Source organism: Ptychodera flava, chromosome 6, assembly GCF_041260155.1.
Source record: "Ptychodera flava strain L36383 chromosome 6, AS_Pfla_20210202, whole genome shotgun sequence".
Lineage (NCBI taxonomy): Eukaryota > Metazoa > Hemichordata > Enteropneusta > Ptychoderidae > Ptychodera > Ptychodera flava.
In genome coordinates this window covers 8,741,208-8,764,833 of record NC_091933.1, presented here as the reverse complement: position 1 = coordinate 8,764,833, position 23,626 = coordinate 8,741,208, and the positions used below count along the sequence as shown (strand labels likewise).

Here is a 23,626-nt window from a genome sequence, read left to right as displayed (position 1 = left end):
AAAAAAGTCCCTCAGTATTTATTAATTAGTTCAGTAATTCATTATTGTATGATAAACTCGGCTACAAGCACCATTTGCTTGTGTTTTTTGTTTGGAAAGATGATCAGTTGTCATCCATACAGTATATTCGTCTGGGCATAGGGGTACTTTTTTGTCCCGTCCTAGATCAAAACACAACATGTCTGCCCGCAGTAGAAAGACCGATGTAAGTAATTTTAAAAATTACCGACCGTTGGTCAGTGTCGGCATTGTGTCTTTATTTAAACATAGTGACTTGTTCTTTAAATTTAATCGACTGAATAACGTCATGGCTACAACATTTGCTTTCCAGATCTTGAATAAGAGGATACCCGAAAATCCCAAGTATGCTCACATCAAAACTACGTTGGACACAGGTAAGTAGAGGATTTTACTCGACGCTGCCGTCCATAAGAAAGTAGCTATCGTAATGTTCGTTTGTTCGCAGTCGCTGGCTTATAGAGTACAAGCACGAGTCACACACATTATTTTCCCGGCCATACAGATTTCTTTGGTTTGATCAGATATAGATTTGAAGTTCAGTCATTCAAATGCGATCAGCGCTGCAGCGTTGACACTTTGTAGTCAATTTATTCGTTCAAATACAATGCGGCAACGTTTGTGTTGTAACTATAGCAAGCCTGACGTCACCGCAATGGCCGACGTTGTGTTCTGCCGATCGCTTCCGTATGAATGATGATTGATTGTCATTGGACGAGTAGCTATAGCCAGAGTACATTTCCGCTAATATATTTCCGAGTCTTTTGAGTTATATGTTTTATCATGATTTTAATTTTCAGGAGCTAGTGTCAGCAAGTATATGGCGAAACTTGAAGATATTCGTAGGAGTAAGTAATATACTATACTGTAATTAAATGTTAGTAAGTTTTATATATAAAACACGGCCTTTTCCCTAAAGAGAAACAGTAGGAAAAGGAAAAAAAGAAAGAAAAAGTAAAATTGCTATATACTGAGACATTGTCAGCTGAGGCATCTCACAGACCACGTGACCATCCCCTGCAGAATCGATTACGATAACAGTTCTTGTACAGTTAGTTTACAATCAGGTCATTTGCATCTCATGCATATGCAATGTATACAGTTGCCATAGCCAGCAATTGTCAGGGATTTCTGCTCAGAAGCTACTACAGTGAGCGTGGCGAATTATTAGCCAACAGGAGTATTCACTCTGCAGTAGGCAGCTAAAACCTGTCACTGATCTGTTTGGATGTTAGGAGCAGCCAAACAAGCTTTTTGACATAAACCGGCATGTAGATGAAACTGTTCCATTTGCAGAGACACTATCACATCACACTTTCCTGTGCCAAAGAGGAGGAAATTTCATTCAACTATTACTCAGCTGTCTGCGCTTAATACATTGAGCTGATTATACTGTGTTTGCAACATGCCTCAGAATAGAAACTCAAAACACAGCAGGAGCTCTAGTAACAATATAGAAATCACTGACCCAAGGATACTAGCTGACAAACTTCAATATCTTATAAAAAGTGAGTACCCAAATTTACACTTGATATGATCAAGTACTTATAGTAATACTTGTTTTCTTATGCAACTGTCTTTTAAGCAAACACTTACCTTGTCTGTTAACTGATGGACATGTTTTTCTTCGTAGATTACAGGTATAAACAGAATGAAATCTTCAAGAGAATGAAAATTACCACATTTGTTCAATTGGTAAGTCGGTCTTTCTTACATCAAGTGTACTAAAAATCAAGGGAAAGGGAGAGAAAAAAACCAGACCATGTAAACTTATGTAACAGCATGTTTTGACAGCTTGAAGGAATCTAGTCATAAACAATGCTAAAAATATTAAAGTTCTTGGCATTTTAGCGCACAAAAATCATTTTGTTCAGTATTATGTAGGTAGCTTGTTAAGTTGCTTGTATTTCTTTAAGAGGGAAAAAATGTTGACATGCGTTAGTTATGTAAGTGTGTTATGTTTTTGTGGTAAGATTGTTCAAAACATTATGATAATGGGTAGACTAATTCCAAATTACTGTTCTAAGGCCTTCGGTTTCTTTATTCTGTGATGAAATGTTACCTGCAATAAACTGTAAAGTATACAATTAAACCTACCTTAATTGAATGTGCTTGGTAATTACTGTAACATGGCTTATTGTGTGCATATTATGTCTCGACAACTTGATTTGAAATTTATCAGTGTAATGACAGTAGTCCTTGACTGATTGCTGATTGTGTTTTAGATATAAATCATCAAGCAATGATAATATCAACTTTTTTAACAAATAGGCAGTGAAAGGAATTGGCTGGAAATTTAAGATTATGATCAGTTTTAAAACTATAAACTTTAAAGTTTTATTTTGTTAAAAGAAGAAAACAATGCTTCCATTGACTTCATTAGAATTTAGATGCATTCTTTGTTTGAAAACTGTTGTCAGTCTGATATGAAGGACTTTGACTTCTCCTTCTGATGCCTTCAATGATTTCATCAAAGGATAGTTTTTCAATACATACACCAGGGAGGTAAAAAATCCTCTACTACCTCCCTGCTTACAGATGGGAACAGCTGATTGTATTGCTGTCATGGTTACTTCTTGCCACAGTCTGACAGGTTTATTGTCATCAGGGAACTGTAACATTTATAGTGCTTGTCAGTCTTTACTGATTTGTAAAGTGTGTATTGGCTCTAAATCATCCTGGAAGAATATGGAAGGCTCCATAATGACAAGCTCTTTGTACCACATTGTAACTTGTGAAAAAGAATTGTTCTCTGGGATTTGTCCAAACATTGTGCTTTTGTAGAAAAACTTATTAGGGATAAAATTATTTACATAATGTCAAATCCTTCCTTCCTAGCACTTGAAAGTTGCCGCACTAATGAATGAAAATACATATCTCTTTGAATTTGAGTGAACTACCATAATTTTGTGAAGTAAGCTGTATTTTGACCCATCATTACTTTGATGTTTATTGTTGACACAGTTTGAAAAATAATAAGTAAGATTGAAGTAAGATTGTGATATTTATGAAACTGGTAAAAAGTTTAGCACAGCCATTAAATTTATTGTTCAGATTAAAACAACGGCCGCAGGATGTGAAACCACCTGTTTCTTTAACTGTTACTGGAGTAAACTTAATTTTATTCAATTAACTTTACGAGTCAAGATTGACATTGTTCAGGTAGAGTAACTGCAGTAATTTATGATATTTATTGTGACTCTAATAAAAATAAATGAAATTATAGCATGTAAATACTGCAGGACGTCATTGCAATGGTGATTCTTGACAACAGAAACCTGTATAATGTAAGATTTGTTTGCTGTGTAATGCTGTGTTTTTAAAATTTGGTCTGTTCCCATTGCAAACACGTACGTACTGTTTGTTGGCATTTGCTTTGAACTAGAAAAGCTGGAGGTAAAGTGATATGAAAGCAATTAATGTGACATATTGTGTATTTTTAGTATAGGTAAACAAACATATTTTTGGTCATGTTGCTTTAACTTTACCAGACAGTTTGTTCTCCACTGCTGTTTGTTGTATGCACCAGAGTCATAAACAGTCTAAACCATCATACAGGTGTAAGATTATTTGTGAAAAATGGAGTGTGCCCTTTTCATTCATACAGGACTTTCCTTGTAAGAAAAGGTATTTCAATAGCCGATCAATACCTTTCACTGTTCGGAAACAACCAGTCAATAATTGTTTTAAGGTACAATCAACGGTTGGTATCTCTGCGAAAATAGGAGTGTTACCGGTTTGTTACTGGCAAACTTTAACCTCCATTGTTTAGCATGAAGAACAATAGGATGCTCTGTTAGAATTTAGTTGTCATTCCGTAGTGGATCAATTCCCGTCTAGCTTGGATACCACAGTATTTATTCACTGATTACAAATTCAAATCCTTGGAATGCAAATCCTACTGAAAGTTGATTCTCAGGATGCCTTCAAGTTTCGTCCTCTGCCAGACTTCAAGTAAAATTAAGGATACACAGACTGATAGAAAACACTCTGGTTGACAGCTTTGACAGAAATATTGATAACACATTTGTGTTATCTATATTGTGTCAACTCAGGGTTCCCATTTCTGTTCTACCCATAAAATATTTTCTCAAATATATACTAAAGCTCACATATTTAATCATTTCTCAACAAATAGAAAGCAGAATAACAGAAACTTTGTTAAAAATTAATCCTTTTTTAAAAAAGGTCATTTTTAATAAACTTGTCTTTATTGAATACATTTCTGTTTCTTAACCAGCGGACCGAACACTGCAGTTAAAATACCATGGTTGAATGGGTAAACAATGCATCAAGGCACGCCAAGTCTATTAAAAAGACATGCTTTGCTGTAGGGTTCAATGAAACCATAGAAATGGTGCAATGTTTTACGGAAAGATTACTGTTCAAACAAAAGTCACTGACTTACACTTAGCTGCTAAGAAATATCCGTTTGAATTCTCATTCTCAGGTGGAATTAAAGCTTTAAGTATTGTTAGAAAATGCAAAATCTGTTGAGCATGTACTTAGTTTTGGATTTCCTTTCATAACTCAAGGCTGTGCTGTCGGCAAACTTTAAAACGATTGTTTTGCGGTTTTCTTGTCGCATTCAATTTCCTGTCAAACATTACACTGCTGGTTCAAGTCATACAAAATGGAGCGTTTTTGTGTATTTACATAGGTTGACGTGATATGAGTGCAGTGAATAACTACGACCAAACCTGACAGATCTATGCATGAGGTTATCAGTAACATTAGAGCAATCATCCGTATTTGATGATTATTAATATTATGCCAATAAGTTGATAGGGAACAGACATCACGTGCAAAGGATTACAGCATTGCCAAAACATTGATTTCCAACGCTTGCCTGTAACATGGAGATCAGGCAACTTTTCCTTGTTTATTTGGGCATACATGATGAGAAGGATAAGAAAATGCGCTTGTTTTCTATAACAATAATCAATCACTATTTTCCCTTTAAATTTACTTTTATTCACATAAATTGGACTGTCAGCTGACTTCCCAGTAAAATTGGAAAGCAAACTAAGGCCAAGAAAAATAAAAAGTTTGTTTCTCATAATAGACATATTTCAAAAATGATGTGGTGATGCAGGTGTTTTTTACTCTCAAATGTTTTTAATTCTTTAATCAACAAAAACACGGAAAAAACATGAAAACAGCATAGGAATGCAGGCAGAGATAAATGCACAGCAGTGTTGCAGCAATGCAGTTTTGACAGTGACACATGTGTACAGTTCTGAATTGAATGTTCGTGTCAATTATTTTGTTTACAATTCTGTTTTATATAGCACTGTGTTATGCACTATCATCGTGTATTTTTGCGTTTTTTTAAATTTTATTTCCTGATGAGCAGTAAAAAAAGGTTGACATGGCAGGTCTGAATTGACACGCGCGAGGATGAGAAAAAAACTTTATTTTTCTTGGCCCAATGTACAGACAATGCATTTCGTGGACTTCTATTTGCCCGTTGATCTCTGACCTTTTTTCTGGGTAGGAACATTACTCTGAGGATTATTTGATTACCAATTACTCTACTATCTTTGTTTGCACAAACAGACAGGTGACCTGTTGCTATGGTGACCAGCTTCTGGTCAACCTTTTGTATTGAACAGTAGAAGCTGTAGGTGTTTTAATTTACAAAGTGATAGACAATACATATTATTTCGATATTTCTAAAAAAATATTTCTACAGAGCCTGAAAGAATGAATTGTTACTTAAATAAAAAACAGTTTTTCTCTGGCCAGTGAGTTTTTTCTTCATTCCAATACACCTGTTGTGGATTTTCTAATTTGATTTGTAATCAATAGAAAGGACAATCTTCTGAGATAAAAACTAGATAACTTTCACTTCATATAACATTCTGACATTTTGGATTGAACGTGACCAGCAATAGTACACACCACAGACCCGTGAAAGAACCCTCTAATGGATTTTCTATATCACTGATTTCCTTTGCTGCCATTCATTTATAACAGCAAGCATATTCACGACGAACACTCAGTGCAGCCTTTCTATTTGGCTGTTATCCACTCTCCCAGTTTCCTTGCAAATTCAGCATTCCATAAAGGGGGAAGAAGGTTAAAACTGTCTTGTCACTCATCATTAACTCAACGTGTATCTCAATTGTCATTTAATAATTGTAAAGTACAGTCTGAGATATGAGGTCATCAGGAGTACAGATGGAAATAAGTACAACTCACACGGAAAATTGGTCAATTTCTTTTTTGTGTGAATGATGAACTTACCGAACATATGCACTTTAACACTAATTTACTGTTTTACTTGTAACAATGTGTTTGTAAATTGCATTGAATTTAAAAAACAAGAAAATTCAGGGGCTGCAGAATTTTTAGACTGATGAAATTTCATCATGATAATTAAAGATCAAAGGAATTTGTAGTTGGGGTTTTTCACGCTCTGCTTGGTATGGTCATTCATCTTGTATATTGTTGTTTCTCGCTTGGTTTTATTCCACAATTGTATGATTATTAATGTGATTGTTATCACAACTGGAAGTTGTGATATAGAGGTGGTTTCAACCGGTGTTTGATGTCGTCCATTTCCGTAAAGGACAAAAAGTCAAAAACTGCTGAACAGACTGCGTTGATATTTGATACCGATACATAGACTGGTTCCAAGGTTCCAATTCCGAAAAATGGAGCCAAACGGAGTGCCGGTTAGATAGTTTTGGGAAATTTCTAACCCCCCTTTTTATCTAATTGATTTTAGGGGTCTTTCATACATGTAGTTTTGGAATGTACACCAATCCTGCATTGTGGACTGTTTTATGAGTTGTTGAACAGAAATGAGGTTTTGATGAATGTAAGAAATATGCAGGATGGCTGATTCGAAGTATAAGAGATTTCTATGGTCTTTTGGGCATCAAAAGCATTAGAAAAAACATATTTCATAGTTTAGATCCTCACTTTTGAGATGACCCTAGGCATTTGTTAAGTAAACATCCATGAGTCAATATACAGACTTTGACATTCCAGAGATTAAGTATCCACAACCTCACATGTTACAGTCTTTCACTACAATGGTATGGCCCAAACCCATTGTTATCAATGGAGAGTGTGGACCTGTCTACAGGAAATTGGGGTGGAACAGGTTAGACAATGACGTTACAAGTTGTAGGTTAGTTATCAAGGTAGCACCAGCATAGAGTCCTGAGCATCTGTCCATGTGTTCTCACAGCAAATTACAGGGAAAAAATTATTTGAGAAATTTCTCTCCTTTAAACAGAAGTATATTACAATTTAAACCTGTCATGGATGGATTGCTCTGAAATGATCTGAAACACAGTTATTGCCCATTAGCAACAAATCTACAGCAAGATTTATGTAAAGTTCATGAACTTACACAAGGTATTAGACAAAAGATGACCATGACTTTGCTATCTTTCAACATTTATTTCATTCAGATTTCCTCAGCTTAGTGTATAATTTGTAATCTTAATTACTGTCAACTTAGCTTTACTTACTTACTCAAACCTCATTATTCTTACACTACTGTTATACCTTATAACCACAAAATTTCAAGAGATGCATATATGATTGTCACTTAACAAACAATTTACAAATATGTCTTCTGCTTTTTCTCCATATACATATACATGTCTCTTTTCTCATAAAAATGAGCTTAAAATCGCAATGTGAAAAATAGTCTTTCAGCTATATTTGCTCATTGACTTCGTGGTCTGTCTAATTCACAGTGAGTGTGGTTGTTGATAAATGCCGATAATACTAGGCGGTCATTATGTCCAAGCGCCATTGGCGGTATTTTTAACATAATGACCATAGGTCATTATCACATCTGGAAGTTGTGATATAGGGTTAGCTTCAACCAGTGGTGGACAGTGTCCATTTTCCGTAAACGACAAAAAGTCAAAATCCGCTGAACAGACTGCATTGATATTTGGTAGAGATATTCAGACTAATTCCAAGGTTCCGATTCGGAAAAATGGAGCCAAACGGAGCAGCGGTTAGATAGTTTTGGGAAATTTCTAACCCCCCTTTAACTAATTGATTTTAGGGGTCTTTCATATATGTAGTTTTGGAATGTACACAAATCCTGCATTGTGGACTATTTAATGAGTTGTGGAACAGAAATGAGTTTTTTGATGAATGTTACAAATATGCAGGATGGCTGATTCAAAGTATCAGAGATTTTCATGCGCTTTTGGTAATAAAATTGATAAAAAACAACATATTTAATGTTTTAGATTTCTCACATTTGTTATGACCCTTAACATTACAGACTTGATGACATAACTAGCTGCTGGACCTGTTTACTGGCGCATTGATTTAAAGACAAAGATCGTTTTATTTTGTAATAAGGACGTGTGATTTCATAAAATATAGTCTATTAGCCTGGAAATGTGATTTTTGCGAATATTGCTTACCCCACTGACAAACAGTGTGGTTTGAAAATGGCTTGAATTCGCTACTTCGGGACATTGTTTTCTGTGTGCATTTACTGACAAACTCCAAACCCGCAGCACCTACCCATTCAGTATTTCATGTACAGGTGTACCCAGAGATAGTAGTTTCACAATGTGCCAGTTGTGATCAAGTGCCATTGGCGTGATTGTTAATCCTGTTTTATGAGGACTATTAGGGGCTGTCAATAATAAATGCTGACACACGACCAATAAAATTCCTTCAGACGTGGACGTGGGGGAGGGGTAAAGCTCATTTTATTTTGTGTGTTTCAAAATTGCATAAAGATTTTGTGTATTGTTTATTAAACTCTGGCCATATGGCAATATTTATGAAAGATGAAGAAGTACAGCGTAGGGCTTAGGAGTGACTAAGAATGAGGAATAATAGAGATATCAAGGATAGTATCTTGATGACGCTACAAAGAAAGAAAGGTAGGAGATTAAAGGAACTATATGCATTTGTAAATCTGAAACAGCAAAAGTTTTAAAGCAGACCATTTCTTCTTCGCAAGTAAAACGACAAAGAACTACTGAGAAAAAATACATGAACTGAGAACTGACATGCTTTTTCACCATTGAAATGTGTCAAGCATTTTTTAATGGAGAAAGATATTAAACATATTTCGTCAAGCGAATTCATTGTGAGGTGGGATTTATAAATGTGTGGCTTCAGTGTTTTCTTGTGTGCGCTTGTTACAATATCTGGGAACTGTAGGAGTGTGTTTGCTTGTGTGCACTTGTTACAATATCTGGGAACTGTAGGAGTGTGTTTGCTTGTGTGCACTTGTTACTATATCTGGGAACTGTAGGAGTGTGTTTTCTTGTGTGCGCTTGTTACAATATCTGGGAACTGTAGGAGTGTGTTTGCTTGTGAGTAAAAGCTTCACGCTGATGTCATTGATTTTTCAATTTTTTGCATATGAAATTTGTTTTGAGGGGGACATAGGGTTCTTTTTAAAGTAAAACAAATTAACTGTGTTCAGCTTTTACTACATGTATATATGGACGATCCCTTAGTCAGCTGATCATTCATCCGTACCAATCATCTAGTCTTTCCAATTTATTGTTTTGGCTGATGATTTTTCAGCTGTACCAAGTAGTCATAAATTTTCCAAGTGTCGTGTCATGTTTGATCTCAATTACCATGGTAATGTGAGCATAAAATAATAAGACTTTTACAACGTCTGTCAGGACAATTGACCCACAAACCCACTGTCTTTTCATTCGTGGACTTGCTCTGCCTTTGTTGTCATCCATAATTATGGATAAATTACAAAAATAGGCAAATTGTATGTTTTGGGATGAACACAATGAAGGGCATGGTGTTAAAGCAATGTTGATGCATATATTTAATGGAGGATTGATCAATCTCTATTAAAATAAAATTTCTTTTCACCAATTCCAAGCCTACACTCACCATATATAAATAGATGGTTTTCTGGATACATAGATTACTTTGCAAAGTACGCTCGATGATGATGTCTGCATGTGTTTTGTCTTCAATGTATGATTATATGCTTCGTAAATGTGTATGCTTTCCTAAATTAAAATTGTTGTTGGTGTTTCTATGATTAGAAATCATTATACAAATGGCGTATACTGCACATGATAAACATACCGGTATTTGCTTAATCAGTTTATTCATTTGCAATTGCCGTTCATCAAATTTCACAAATGTAATTATTTGTGTGTGTTCCTCAGAATGCTTCTTCAGTTTCTGTATTTGATTTCAATGTGGTGGGCCTCACTGTACATGCTTATTTCAAACAGCAATGGATCACACCATCATGTCATCAGGGCTTGTATGCAACAGGTGTGTAAATGCATCTTTTGTCATTCAGAAGTACAAGCAAGGTACCTTTATTGTAAGGTTTCCCAGGCACATTCCAAAACCATCCCACTCGCCTCAGGTGAAAACAAATAGAAACAAAATGTTGATGTGTTACTATGCTGTGTGTTAATGCCTATGGGCTCAGGCGCTTGAACTTAAGCATGCTGTATTGCAGCTTGAAGTGTGATACTAATAAAATCTGAGGACTCAATCTGAGGACTCTTTGAGCCAAGAAATGTAACAATAGTGGAAAGGCAATTGTTTGCAGATCCATCGATTGCACACGACTGAAATCACTCCCACATGCTGTCACCAGTTTGTTCAAAAATGTCCCAATCTAGGGCATAATTCAGGCATAACCTCTTTGAAGATAGCTACTTCCGAGTGAAATATAATTTGATCAAAGAAAGACATCCTTTCAAATAATTGACAACCTCTCACTATAGACGTCAGAAAAAAACAGTTCATCAAAAACAGTTACATGTTAAAGTTGAATGGAAGAATGTCAATAGAAATGCTGTTCAGGCAAACCATACATTCAGAATTTGTTTAATCAGATGGTAGCGTCCTCTTACATGTATGTGGGTAAATGTAAATTGTTACCAGTCCATTCACACTGAGAAAACTAAAAATGTGATAACCATTCTGAGATTTGCCAAGCCCCTGTGAATTCACACCATTTGTATTGCAGTTTACACCGATAGCTTCACAGGTGAAGAACACAATGTCTTTTCTATTTTGTTTTGTTTTTTTCCCCCAGCAGGTGTGAAAATATATCGTCTGCAGTGTTTACTTGTTGCCATGACAACCATGAAATAAAATTACTTGACCTAGCAAAATGCTGGATGTATTTTTGGTTCATATTTACTCAATTCATTTTCACCTGGAGTTATTTTCCGGAAGATCTGTGACATGACTGATGATAAGATTAGTTTACTTCCTACAGTTAACTGTGCATGTGTGCGTTTCCAATGTCCTCACTGACAACAGACCTGGTGGTAGCGGTGGTGGTGTGGTAGTATGTTCTGATTTCCTGTGTTCGTGAAATTTTTAATCCCAGGGGACAACAGAGAACAAAGCGGTGTGGATTTGATGGGATTATGTGCGATTATCAGCTTTTCATCAATAAATATGATCAGTCAAAGATGTATTGCCTCAGACTGGCTGATTGTGGGTAGCAAGATGTATGCAGAATACATGTAGGTTGGAAATATATCACCCTGGTTTGTCAGTAGATGATATACAGCTATTGTGCATTAATGGTTCTGTTGTGTGGAAAGGACTTTGATGACCCAACACTGCCATTGTCTGTACTTAACAGATCTCTTTTGTAGAAATATTTTAATAGAATGATATAAAAATGGACGTGTTAAGTTTGAAGAAATTAGTAACAACTGACAGGACACAGTATATAAACAACAGAAATTCTTGTAAATATATGCACTACAACAGGTGAATTTTGAGTCAATCTTTTGGTAATAACCCCATGAAACTTGAAATGCATGATAATCGATTCAGAAATATGTGCATTGAAACTACTGTGTGAAGTGTACATTTTACATAAAATGCAGGCTTCTCTCACAACCATCATGTCTATGGTCCTTACCTTGAGGTTCCATTCTGCTTTAGAAAATAACAGGTTTGTAGCAATATCTGGTGCTCACGAGGTTTAGACCCAATACATGTACATTAAAATTTGCTGTTACATAGGAGTTATCTGACAAAAGCCAGCAGACATTGCTAGCTAGCACAATTGCCATTTTAGCATACTGAAAGTCTGACAGAGATAGTTTGTCTGTACTGGAGCTTTGTTACTTGATGTGACATATCTCTCATCTGATTGTTTTGTGACAGGCACTGCAGGTGAATGCAATTCAAAAGTTAGAAGATGAAGCAAGACTCAAAAGTGCAGCAGGTAAGATAGACTCCTTGGTGAGAAATATAGTGAAAGAATGTCTTGAAATACTCATTTTGAGAAAAGAAAACCACCTTTGTGAAATTGAGCTTAAATTGCATGTGGACACCACTGTTCACTGTGATTGAACTGGTTGGAAATCCTTTCTCTGTCAATGATATTCAGTCTCTATAATCCTGTACAATACATTGTTCACATCTGAAATTTCACTTTCAGATCGTACAGTAGTTCATAGTATGAAGGTCTTCGGTGTTGACAAGTTGGAACTGTCAACTAAAATCTGATATCTAACAAAAGTTTGGTTTAATATCAATGATGGGTAATTGTTATACAGGAGAACACTTGTCATGGAAACAGCTAAACAATTGTTGAGAGCAGAATTTGAAAAATTCCTCTCTGCTCAAGTTACTGTACTATAGTTTGAAAATGAAATAGAAGAACATAAGAAAACAGCTAGATCTACTTTGTACCTTTTGTAGATATGTCTATAGATTTTAATTAAATAAACAATATATTAAAATTATAGCCAAAGAGATCCTGATATGAGCAAGATGATCATTAGAACATGAAATACATGTATTCTAAGCTTTCTAAGACTAAGTGCTTTGCTTCAACAACGCCAAAAGAAAAAAAGAAAGACAGAAAAAAGAAATCAATGGTTGACTTTTCTCTTGATTTTATGTCGGTGATTTGTTTGTGAACTATAGGCATTGGATTAGCTTGTCAGTTGCCATGGTAACATGAAGATCAAATATTGAGTGGCCATTGTAAATGTTGTTTACCATACAATGTCACTACATCCGACTCTTGCAATTACCTGGTTTTGGTCTTTGTCTGTCCAAGACACGTTCAGTTTTTCACTTCTTTGCTTGCAATTTGAAACTATTTAGTAAACATCAGGAATACAACTTGAGTCTGCCATTTGAGATCCCTTTGAAATTTGCAGATCCCTTTGAAATTTGCAAACTTCATCAAGACAAAGTGCCACTCTTTACCCCTAGAAATATCTGGCTTCCATAGAATTTGCAAGTTTACACATACTGGCAGTTGTAGCTTGGTTGATTTTGAAGGAAATCTGACAGAGGCTGTGAAAGGTCTGTTGTGATTTTGTAATCAACATCAGAATCATTATTTCATATCTGTTTTATTGTCACGCCCATAAACTGCTGTAGAATCCTTTACACATACAACTTCATGTGTCATATTCATTTATGTATCTTAACACTGGGTATTTTAGGCTATCATTTGACAATATTTAAAAGTCCCTCAAAAAATTGTACATCAACAAGTTTTTGTTTTTCGCTTGGTTGACAAATCATGCAAGTTCAGGAACTCACTTTTTTCCAAGAATTGATTTCAAGTGAGAAGTCTTATCAGTATTCCTTATTTTAAATGATGAAAAGTCAGAAAATAGTTTTTAATTTTTGATGAGAATTTAAATCTTGTAATGTTATTCATTGCTGCTGCATGTCTTCATTCAATAGACATTTCATGAAATCTTATAGTACCAAAATGACTGTAACCTTTCACCTTTGGAAGTTTCATTTAAATCCACTGGACAGTACTTTTCATGGTACGCAAAGTGTAAACACCAATGTACCAGGACCTAGGCTGGACCATACAGTAGACCCTGAACAATGGATTATTTTGTTGGGTGTTTACTGTGAGTTAGACACCAGTGCATTGAGTCTTATGTCATTCAAATGTCATCGGTGGTTTTGTAAACAGTGTTTTGTGATAACAATATAAAGCCTTTGTAAAGCCGAGTGTTGGAATACAGCACAGCTCAGAATAGTATGGCCATAGTATTGATGTGTAGTTCTGAAGTGGAGCATGAAATTGTGTGAATAAAGGCTAACAGACAGATGTGATTGAATCTATTCTCGACAGAAAATACACAAACATGATGTTGATTTTTTCGCTTAACATGAGTGGTATCAGCTATATGTGCTCCACTGATTTGGTTGCAGCCATTGGCAAAAAAGAAATCAATTTGTCATTCCTAGAAATACAAGGGAATAAGACTTTTGTAGGCTAAGGATGTTTACAAAATAGTGGGATTGCATCTGTATAGTAGAGGTATTGTCCAAGACGCGTTGCGTTACATGTAAAGACAATACAACGGTATATAGTGTACAGGGACATAAATCCTGGTATTATTCAACAACCTCTCTATAATAGTACCAAACGTTCTTATTCCCGTGTATCTCTTGGCATATGCCAAAATATTTCTTGTCACTGTTAGCGGACTGTTAATATTATTAGACTCTGAATCTACTGACATCAAAGGTTATGATATGATAAAATTCCATTGGTTGGATTTGGGTATTGATTTATAATTGTTATGAGATTCAAAAAAACACACAACTTTACAATATGAAGTCAAACATAAATTTTAGAAGTATCTATTTCCTTCTATAGAATGACTTTGAAGTGAAATTAATATTACTGCATGTGAGAAGAAAATACTGTCATACTCTTTCCATTGTATTAAAACAACCATTTTTTGTTAAGAAAAACAGTCATGATGTCTAATGTCCAGCAAACAGAAGTAGGCAAGCATGGTATGAAATGATAATTCTAGAGAAATACTGGTAAAACTTCAAATTGGTTTTTATCTGCTGACTCTTGATCTAATCAGGACAGCATAACCTTGGCAACCAGTCAGTGTTGCTCAGCAAAGGCTGAGTATTTGTACAGTCTATTCTGTTCAAGCCATAACCTGACAGGTGTACAAGGCTGCAAATCATACAGTGAATCCTGAATATGCCAAATATGTCGGCCAACAACCATCCACTGAAGTACCCGTAAGCCGATAATCACGACTTCAAGTCTCTAAACAAAGACATGGCTCCAAATTATGTGGATAAGAGTGATACTTCACCCACACTAGACAGCTGTACCTGTCCTCCAGACTAAGATTACAAAGATAGCACAAACACTTCAGAGAGTCCGAGAGCTACTGTAAATCTCATCTGACGAGGATAAATTAACGTGTCACTATCGCGACATCTTTACAAATACCTGTGCCAGAAAGTACCATTTCAAAGTATTTTACGTGACAGTCAATTCCCTACACTGTTCCTACAACATGATCATCCCTTCATCTCTCACAGATAATGAAACCCTTGACACTACAAGACAGGCAGCCAGTTACTTCAGTTGATAGGTGTTCAGTCTCTAATAGGATCATCTGACTGATAATATCTCAGTACCCAGCAATGCAAGCACAGGGTTTCATTGGCAAACTGTTTCCTAACCGAAAATGGTTGCTATGACATGAAGGTCTAGCATACCTCGGTTGCTGAATGTTAAGTGTTTAGAATGTTGTCAGACATCAAGTTTGAACTTGATTACTTGAATGGAAAATCAGCATCCTAATAACATGTTGACTCTGAATCTGTATTGGTTGGTTTTTGAGGCATCTTAAATTATTGGCAGTGCTAAGATCATCTCTGAGTTTGAAAGATAGGTATTTTTTTATTACAGGTGCTAACTCACTGGACCACTTTTATCATGTTTTAACCCTTTCACCACCATGGTTTGCCCCAAATCCATTGTTTTCTATGGTAAAGTTGGACCTGTATACAGGGAACTGGGGATGAAAGGGTTAAAACATATATTTGGCACATATTACAATGAATCGTAGAATTTGTATTTGATTATGCAGCAACTTTTGTGTGTCTTTGTCAAGAACAATAATTTATAAATTTTCAACTAGAGTCCTAAGAAATATACAACATTCTCGTGCAATTTACATGTATACCATATTACATATGAAGTTTCATTTCATTTCATTTGAATTTGACCTTTCAGACACGGCTAGGTCAGAATTGATGACACCAGCAAGCCAGGATGGTGAATCCAGGGAGAGTCCAGTGCCATCATTGGCGTTAACGGAGGGTGACTATGGTGACGTCAAGGATACACAAACACCAAGGTCAACTCTACAGAGGTACAGAAAATCTTGATTTCTGTGTGAATTTCTGAGTATAGTTGAAAGTTGAAGAACAGATTGCAAAGTAACTTTGAGCAAATTTCACAGTAGCATTGACCAGATTTACTCCATAATGCTGATACTGTAATTCCGTCAGATAATTTCGTCAGATTTCACAGTAACTTTGACCAGATTTCATGGGAATATTGATCACATTTCATAGACGTTTCTCATATTTGTAAGTACAAATTTTCTTGTAAAAACTGGCCATCATAGAAACTTTGTGCATGTTTGATATTCTACTATCAGTTGAGACAAGATTTAATAGTTCAGTCACGATAGATGTCTATGATAACAGGCTAAAGTATGATACACATTTGTAATAATGGTAATGTACAGCATATATATTGTAATCAATTGGTCCAGCAGTATTGGACAGTTTAATTCAAGTCCTGTGAATAAATTCATAGCCCTTAGGTAGACTTCTCTGCTTTTCAAATACAGGCATATATAAATAAGGGACTTTACAAAGAAAAAGGGACACTCCTAAAAAAGCAAAGATTTCTTAAAATAATGACCAGGATCACAAGTTTACAAATTCACTGTGATCCTTACCTGTACCTTTCACTTTTACCACATCTCAGCATATTTTTGCTGTGCTAATTGAAAAACAAGCTAATGAGTCTTCATCGCTGTTTCCCTATTGTGTAATGTCTTCCATGTCATGGATGCATGTCAATGACTGGCATATATATTGACTGTCCTGCAGCGTGATCCGTGGTGTTGGTGAGTTTGATCTTGAAGAGAAGGCCGAGGAGAAGTCCCCACCAAAAGAACCAGAGCCATTTGATGATAGTTGTCCCTACTTGTTGTTGGACATCAGAGAGAAAGAGGCCTTTGATGAATGTCACATAATTACAGGTAACTACTTTGAGAATGTTTTGACATTTTTCATAAAACACTAGTGCTATGTTTCACAGGCAGATTGATTTCTTTTTGAATGTAGTTGCTTGTGATATCACACTTCAGTTACCATGAATTCATAAAATTTTCTGTTTTTCTTCCAATGTTGTACAGCCTGGGTGCAAGGCTGCTAAAATGTTGTTACTGTAAGTTCAGAGGCTCAATGACAAGGTCACTTTTTCCCAAGTCACCTTTATCCAGATGCAGTGAACACTATAGATTACTCAGTCAGGACAAGCTGACTTACACTTGTGAATACATATACAGGAACTGTGCAATCATGTGTGTGTTTTAGTCCATGACAATAATGCCCTTTCACATTTCTTCACAGCAATTCACTACCCAGCTGCCATGTTATCAAGATCCTACAATAACTTCAGTAGTACACCTCAGATTATCACATATGTATCCTCTATAAACATCCCAGAACTCCAGCCAATCTCAGAATCATACCCCCTCCAATAAAAAAAAAGGACAAAGAAAAACCAAATATAACAAAAAAAATTTTGTCCACACCGCAGTGCATCAAATAACTCTCAAGAGCAAGGAATGTCTTCTCATTCTGAGTAAATTGTCTACAGAGATGCATTTGTGACTTTTTTCAACCCAATATTATTTTTGGTGATAAAATGTGCATCAATACAAAATGTATTATCACATGACGGCTGCAGCAAGTCCAGACTCCTGATATTTTTGAATTGTTGATGATTATAAATGAGAGTCATTCAATTACTGCCCTTCTAAAGACTGCTTGTATGTTTATCCTGTACCATGATGGAGTTTGAGAAATGACTGCTGATTTGTCATGTCATTATAAAGTTACATTGCATTCAAATGGCCGCCATCCCTGTGTTAACTTAAGGGGGGAAAATTAAGATTTACGATTTTCACAAAAAGAGCCGGTGAAAACCTTATTTACCCCATGCACTTCAAAATGAGTCTTCACAAGTGGTAGATAAAAAAAAGCATTGTAAAACTTAGAGAGTCCGAATATCTGTCCTCAAGGCACTTATCCACCTTAACAATATCCTCAGAGAAACAAACCTGGAAAGATTATCCTGATTTACGATGAAGACGAGAGAGCTGGGACGGCAGCTGCAACAACATTTGCTGAGAGAGGATTTGATAATTTATTCCTGCTGTCTGGAGGTAAGTAGGTCAAAGTTGTGAAGAGCGCTTTGTACTGTAGGAACTGTGTTTGCCAACAGATGAAGTCTAACTCATCCACTCAATAGAACTGACGTTACTCTGTATGTTGTAATGGCCTTAAAGTTGATAAAATACTTGTGTTTACAGACTGTCTTAATTGAGAAATTTCCAGTTTTGAACAGAGAATCTCAGAATGATTTATACAAATATATAAACACAGTAAATCATAAAATGTCTTAATTTGCTGATGTCTTCTGATATTTCACTGAATGCACTGCATGCACATGAAGAGTGTACACAGAACACTGTGAGATTTTACCGTCATACTGTGACTTTGTTTGCACCTGTAGGTTTGAAGGTAGCGTATCAGAAATTCCCCGAAGGTCTAATTACTGGCACATTACCACAGGCATGTCTACCTCAGCAACCACCATCTACCAGTAGAAGTAAGAAGAAACCTCCGCCAATTGAGAAAAGGCCAGTCGATCGTTCAGAGTTTAATGAAGATGATATCCTTTGAAAAGTAATGTCTGTAACAATTGATTTAAATGGTTGGTTGTATCGCTTGGTTATTTCAGGTTATAATTAACAAAAATAGTTCGATACACATCGTTCACTGTGATAATCCAGGCTAACTAATTACCAGAAAGCTTATTGTTCTTCATGGCTCACCAAATAACACCCTTTTTAAATGAGCATTTCTATTACAAATTTTGAAAAAACTTATGGGTGTGTTTTTTTGGCTGTAAACAGCTTCCTTTGGCCTGCTTTTCTGCTAAATTTTAACATGAATCAAGTTTAAAAGTTGAGATGTTACAATTTCCACCAAAGTCTGTTAAACAAGTGAGATTTCTGACACTCAAAGCCATGCTAATTGCAAACACAAAGAACAATGTTCACAATTATGACGGCAAATCTTAAATTATGAATTCTCCTTCAATTTTTTTGCATCAGAATGTGTAAGTGACACATATATGCCAATATGATAAATAATATTAAAACTTGATTTATCAAGCTCAGGATTTCTGCATGGATTGTCTGATTAACTTGAATGTCGGTATAGTGTTTTGAGAAACAAGAAGAAATTTATTTTCAGGAATGTCTTCACAAAGATTAAACTTCCTGTAGCCTGAAACATACATTACCGTACTACACCACGCCACACCATGATCAGTGTGAAATGTCTCATACTGGCCACACTGTGTCATGTGACCCTCTGCTGTTCTGATTTTTAGCGCAGCCTAGTCTGGATTCAGTAAGCTTCTCAATGTCAGTCACTGAGGGGTTTTACTTAGAGGTTATAAGCGGCAAGCGAGGGTATCGCGAGGTGATTATTTCACCCAAATATGCTTATTTTCACCCCAGAGGTTTTATATCCGCAACCAAATACCCGAGCGTACTGTTTATAACCTCATTATAATATGCTGAATTTAAAAACAAGTGGGCAATATCGTTATTTAGGGCCGAAGTTGGAACGAGAGTTCAGGAGCGCCCAGCCTCATACAAACTCTATAAAGAACGTTTCAGAACGCGCGCCCGTGCACAGTTGAATTCATAAAATACGGTTACGCAACGCATCGATATCGCGATTAGACATCGAACTAGAAGAATTTTACTTGAAAAAACCCTCAAAAAACTTAAAAAAATAATGTGTTACATAGCCTCCGCTCCTTACAGAAACTCTTCATTTGTTGGTTCGTCAAGCTGCACTAGACTAAAATTTAACAATTAAAATCAATCTGAAGCCATAGACTTGTTCGACATTATGGCGCGTTGAGCTCTCAAGTTGGCGTTCGAAATTTGCACGAACTCAAAAATATTAAGAGGTGCGCAGGTCTTCTTGTTGAGAATATAAACCCCGGCTCCAGCCAATCAGATTGCCAGATTCCAGCTAAGCATATTATAATACATGTTAGGTCTTTGGCTGTTTTAGCCAGATCACTGAGGGCACTGTGTAAGTAACAGAGTTGAAGCTGTTTAAGGAGCCAGGGAATGTGTGAGAGAGTCTTGGTAGGTACTGATATGTGTCAGAACATTGAACAATGATTTCACTGTATCTCCCTTGACAACATGATCACATCTTGACAAGCTGTCTACAGCCTTGGATCAAAACCTGGTACCACAAGACTCTGGAAGTAAGTTTACAGTAAAAGTGTATCCATGTTACATGTAAAGTGCGTGGCACGTGCCTTTTTGCAAATGTTTATTTTTGCATTTTTCTGAATCGACTGAGTGGATTACCATTTTGAATGTTGTGGTTTCATTTATACCAGAATGAATAGGTTGAATGTAATAAAGCTTTGCAGCAACACTAACCAACATCATGGTCATTCTAATGACCTTGCATTTGATGCACATGATGTGACCATGTAGGAACAAATGCTTTTGGACATTCATGACTCCCATGGACAAGCCAAAGGAATAAATTAAGATTTTTTCATGATATTAGCAAATAAGGTTATAGCATTAGTTAAACATCAAAGAAAAGACTTTCTTCATTTTCTCCCATCCAGTAAATGTTGAATAAATGAGAAGCCTCATTTCAGTTCAAAGACAATTTGTAATCTGGAGGCAAACTCCAGTCAGAGAGTCTTTCAGCTGTATCACATCTTTCTGCAGATAAAGCTTTGTATCACTGTACTGTGGCTACAGATAGTGGATTACATCAACTGTATGATGTTACATCATTGACAGTAATCATGAAGTAGAATGCTACTGTAAATACTCTGTGGAAAAATCATTATGTGGTGCTAGTGATTATATGAAGGCAGATTTTGATAGATAGGGGGATTTACATGTCCTTGAGAAAACACTTCTGCTATATATGCACCACTTCCTTCCCAGGTTCAGTGAAAAATTTACATTAAAAGGTTTCACTGAAATGGGTGCAGAATGTTCATGAAATTCCCCCATGAGACTTATCCTGTCATTCCCTGTGTCTTTTCAGGTCGTCTGAGTCGTGCTAGTACGCGGGCCAGTAGCAACGCATCCAACAGTACAGTGAACACAGCGAGATCCACTACAAGTACTATACATTCATCGCCATGGAAATAGGAACCGTGTAGAGACTCACTGTATTTGAAGATTTGCAAATCCCTGAAACACTGCCTGTCAGAAGTTTACAGTTATTTCACCCATCCTCCTACGATTCAACTTTAATTTGACATTGATATGGCGCCATCTATGGTCAGGAAATGTAAATACTTTTGACCCCAAGAGGGCGCTCACGTCATGTAAACCCTTAAGCAGCAGTACCCGTCCTTGAGGGCCATAGTTTGGAAAGTAGAGTTAATGATATTTTGGTCCCTCACTGAATGATCATGTAATCATAAAAATACTTATATTATTTCCTTCATATTCAGTAAATTGTTATGCTGAAACTTTGCATACATATTAGAGCTCACTTTTGTAAGGTACAGCATTTCCTCTATGCACCAAAGTGAAGATTCACGAACTCTTTATGCGATCTGATACAAAATGAATTGTTCCTAACAGCACACTTACTGTCTTTTGATAAGTGATTCACCCATTGAGGAAAATATGATGCACATTATCTTGGTACTGAATATTTTTCCTTATTTCACGCAATTTTTTATATGCATGTTTGTTAAGTTGCATCGTCATTTTCACTCCAGCTTTCACACTAATGCATTTGTTTGTCCCATGCCTTAGTAAAGTATATCGTACTGGCACTAGTGAAATCCTGAGTTTTCCGTATGTTTGTGTGGGGAAGATGTGTATAAATTGATAAAAAAAATTTTTTTGGAAGTATTTGAAACTGGCAAAATGCATTAAAAATTCGAAACGCTCACTGAATTGAGCGTCAGCACTTCTGTTGACATTTGGCATGGTGTCAGAAGTGTGATAACAACTCATGGACGTTATATTGATAAAGGGTCTGTTGCAGGGTATATATAGGGTTGATAGAAATATCTGCAACCAGTATTGATCACATTCCAACAGATCAAAGCTGAGTCTTTGTTCCTCATTTTAAAGAGTTTTCCTAAAGCCTGCACAATAGTATTTTGCTATGTCTGTCGAACGAACAGTGGAAGGACATGATCTGTTTTACTGTTCTGTCACTTTGTATCTTTTCATACATCATATAGCATCCACATCTGTCCAATACTTGTATCTAAATCGTCAATAACTAGTAATTGACGGTATGTATTTCCAATGCCCTTCTGCAAACATTGCATTGAAATCATCTGTATATAGCTGTCAATATCCTATCCACCATGTGAAGTTTGCATACCACATGTAAAAATATCAAGCATCTTAGAATTACGATGCCTTCTGTGTATTTCCTTGGCTAGAATTCCATCTATGGAGTTGTGCAAAGTTCATTATCAGTGTTTATTTGGCATACATCAAACGAAGCAAAACTACAAACACTCTGCACACACTGAACTGCTTTTCATATCAATAAAATCCTAGGGAGTCTTGTTTTTGTTGACTATCAGAGGACCCCCTAAGAAAGCTCTATTGTTATCATCTGGAATAACGAGTCTGTTGTCCTTCAGGTGTGCATATGGCCAATGGCATATTACCAAGCACCTAGTTTTTTTAATGTTTCTTCATTTATCCAATGTTGTATACTCTCATACTCCATCTATAGCGGCATGTATACTCAGTGCTAACATTTGGAAACTGAGCTCATTTACCCTGTAAGAACTGTTGAATGCTAGTCAACAGATTTCAGATTTTCAACCACAATCGTTCCAAACCACAATGCTCACCATACTACACAAATATGTTAATAGATGAATGTAGCAAAATGAACTTTTTCTACCAGTTTGTAAAATTGTATAGGGGATAATTATAGTGTCTGTAAAAAATAATATTTTTCTCTTTCTTGATGCAAGTATTGAAGGAGAATGCTTTTGTTTCACCCATATTCTTTTCCTTCAAAGATAACACAGATTTCAAAGTGTCATCGAAATGTAGTTAACATTTACTTAAAGAGATTGACTTGTAAATACTTGCAATGAATGTTTGTAATGATATGTGGAAGTTAGAATAAATAAATTGTCAGTAATTTGTCATGAATTCAATCGAGGTAGCTTTTTTCATGCTGAACGAATAAATTGGCTGTGGCTGAGTGACTGAGTGCTTTGAAAACAGTTGTCTCTGAAAATTGAAGAAACGGCATCTTGTCAACTTTTCCTTTGTTCACTGTTACCTTCTTTCATGCATCTAGTCACCGCTGAATGAAAGGCAGTATTTCATTTCTGAAGGAGTGATAATAGAAGCCAATCTGTGAATGTGCTGAGCTTAGGGAAAACATTGCTTCTATTTAAGATTTATTCAAGGTCTGAGGACACCTATAATTTTGTCCCATCCATATCAGATAAGTCCAAATTTGG

At 36.0% G+C, this 23,626-nt stretch overlaps 1 protein-coding gene across 2 annotated transcripts; it reads left to right on the top strand.

Annotated features, from left to right (window-relative positions):
- The first annotated feature begins 48 nt into the window (after positions 1-48).
- LOC139134762 (centrosomal protein of 41 kDa-like) lies at positions 49-23,309 on the top strand. 2 transcript variants are annotated; one of them, XM_070701796.1, is made up of 12 exons: positions 49-205; positions 332-395; positions 819-866; positions 1,652-1,713; positions 12,151-12,211; positions 16,028-16,166; positions 16,918-17,069; positions 17,443-17,516; positions 18,146-18,260; positions 18,611-18,769; positions 20,339-20,395; positions 21,208-23,309. In XM_070701796.1, the coding sequence occupies exons 1-12, from the start codon at positions 179-181 to the stop codon at positions 21,312-21,314; spliced, it is 1,065 nt and encodes a 354-aa protein (XP_070557897.1). In that variant the 5' UTR covers positions 49-178; the 3' UTR covers positions 21,315-23,309. The 2 variants fall into 2 exon arrangements, with proteins under 2 accessions (XP_070557897.1, XP_070557898.1); XM_070701797.1 differs by lacking the exons at positions 49-205; positions 332-395; positions 819-866 and adding an exon at positions 1,274-1,526 and having other exon boundaries at positions 18,611-18,771; positions 20,341-20,395.
- The last annotated feature ends 317 nt before the right edge of the window (positions 23,310-23,626 follow it).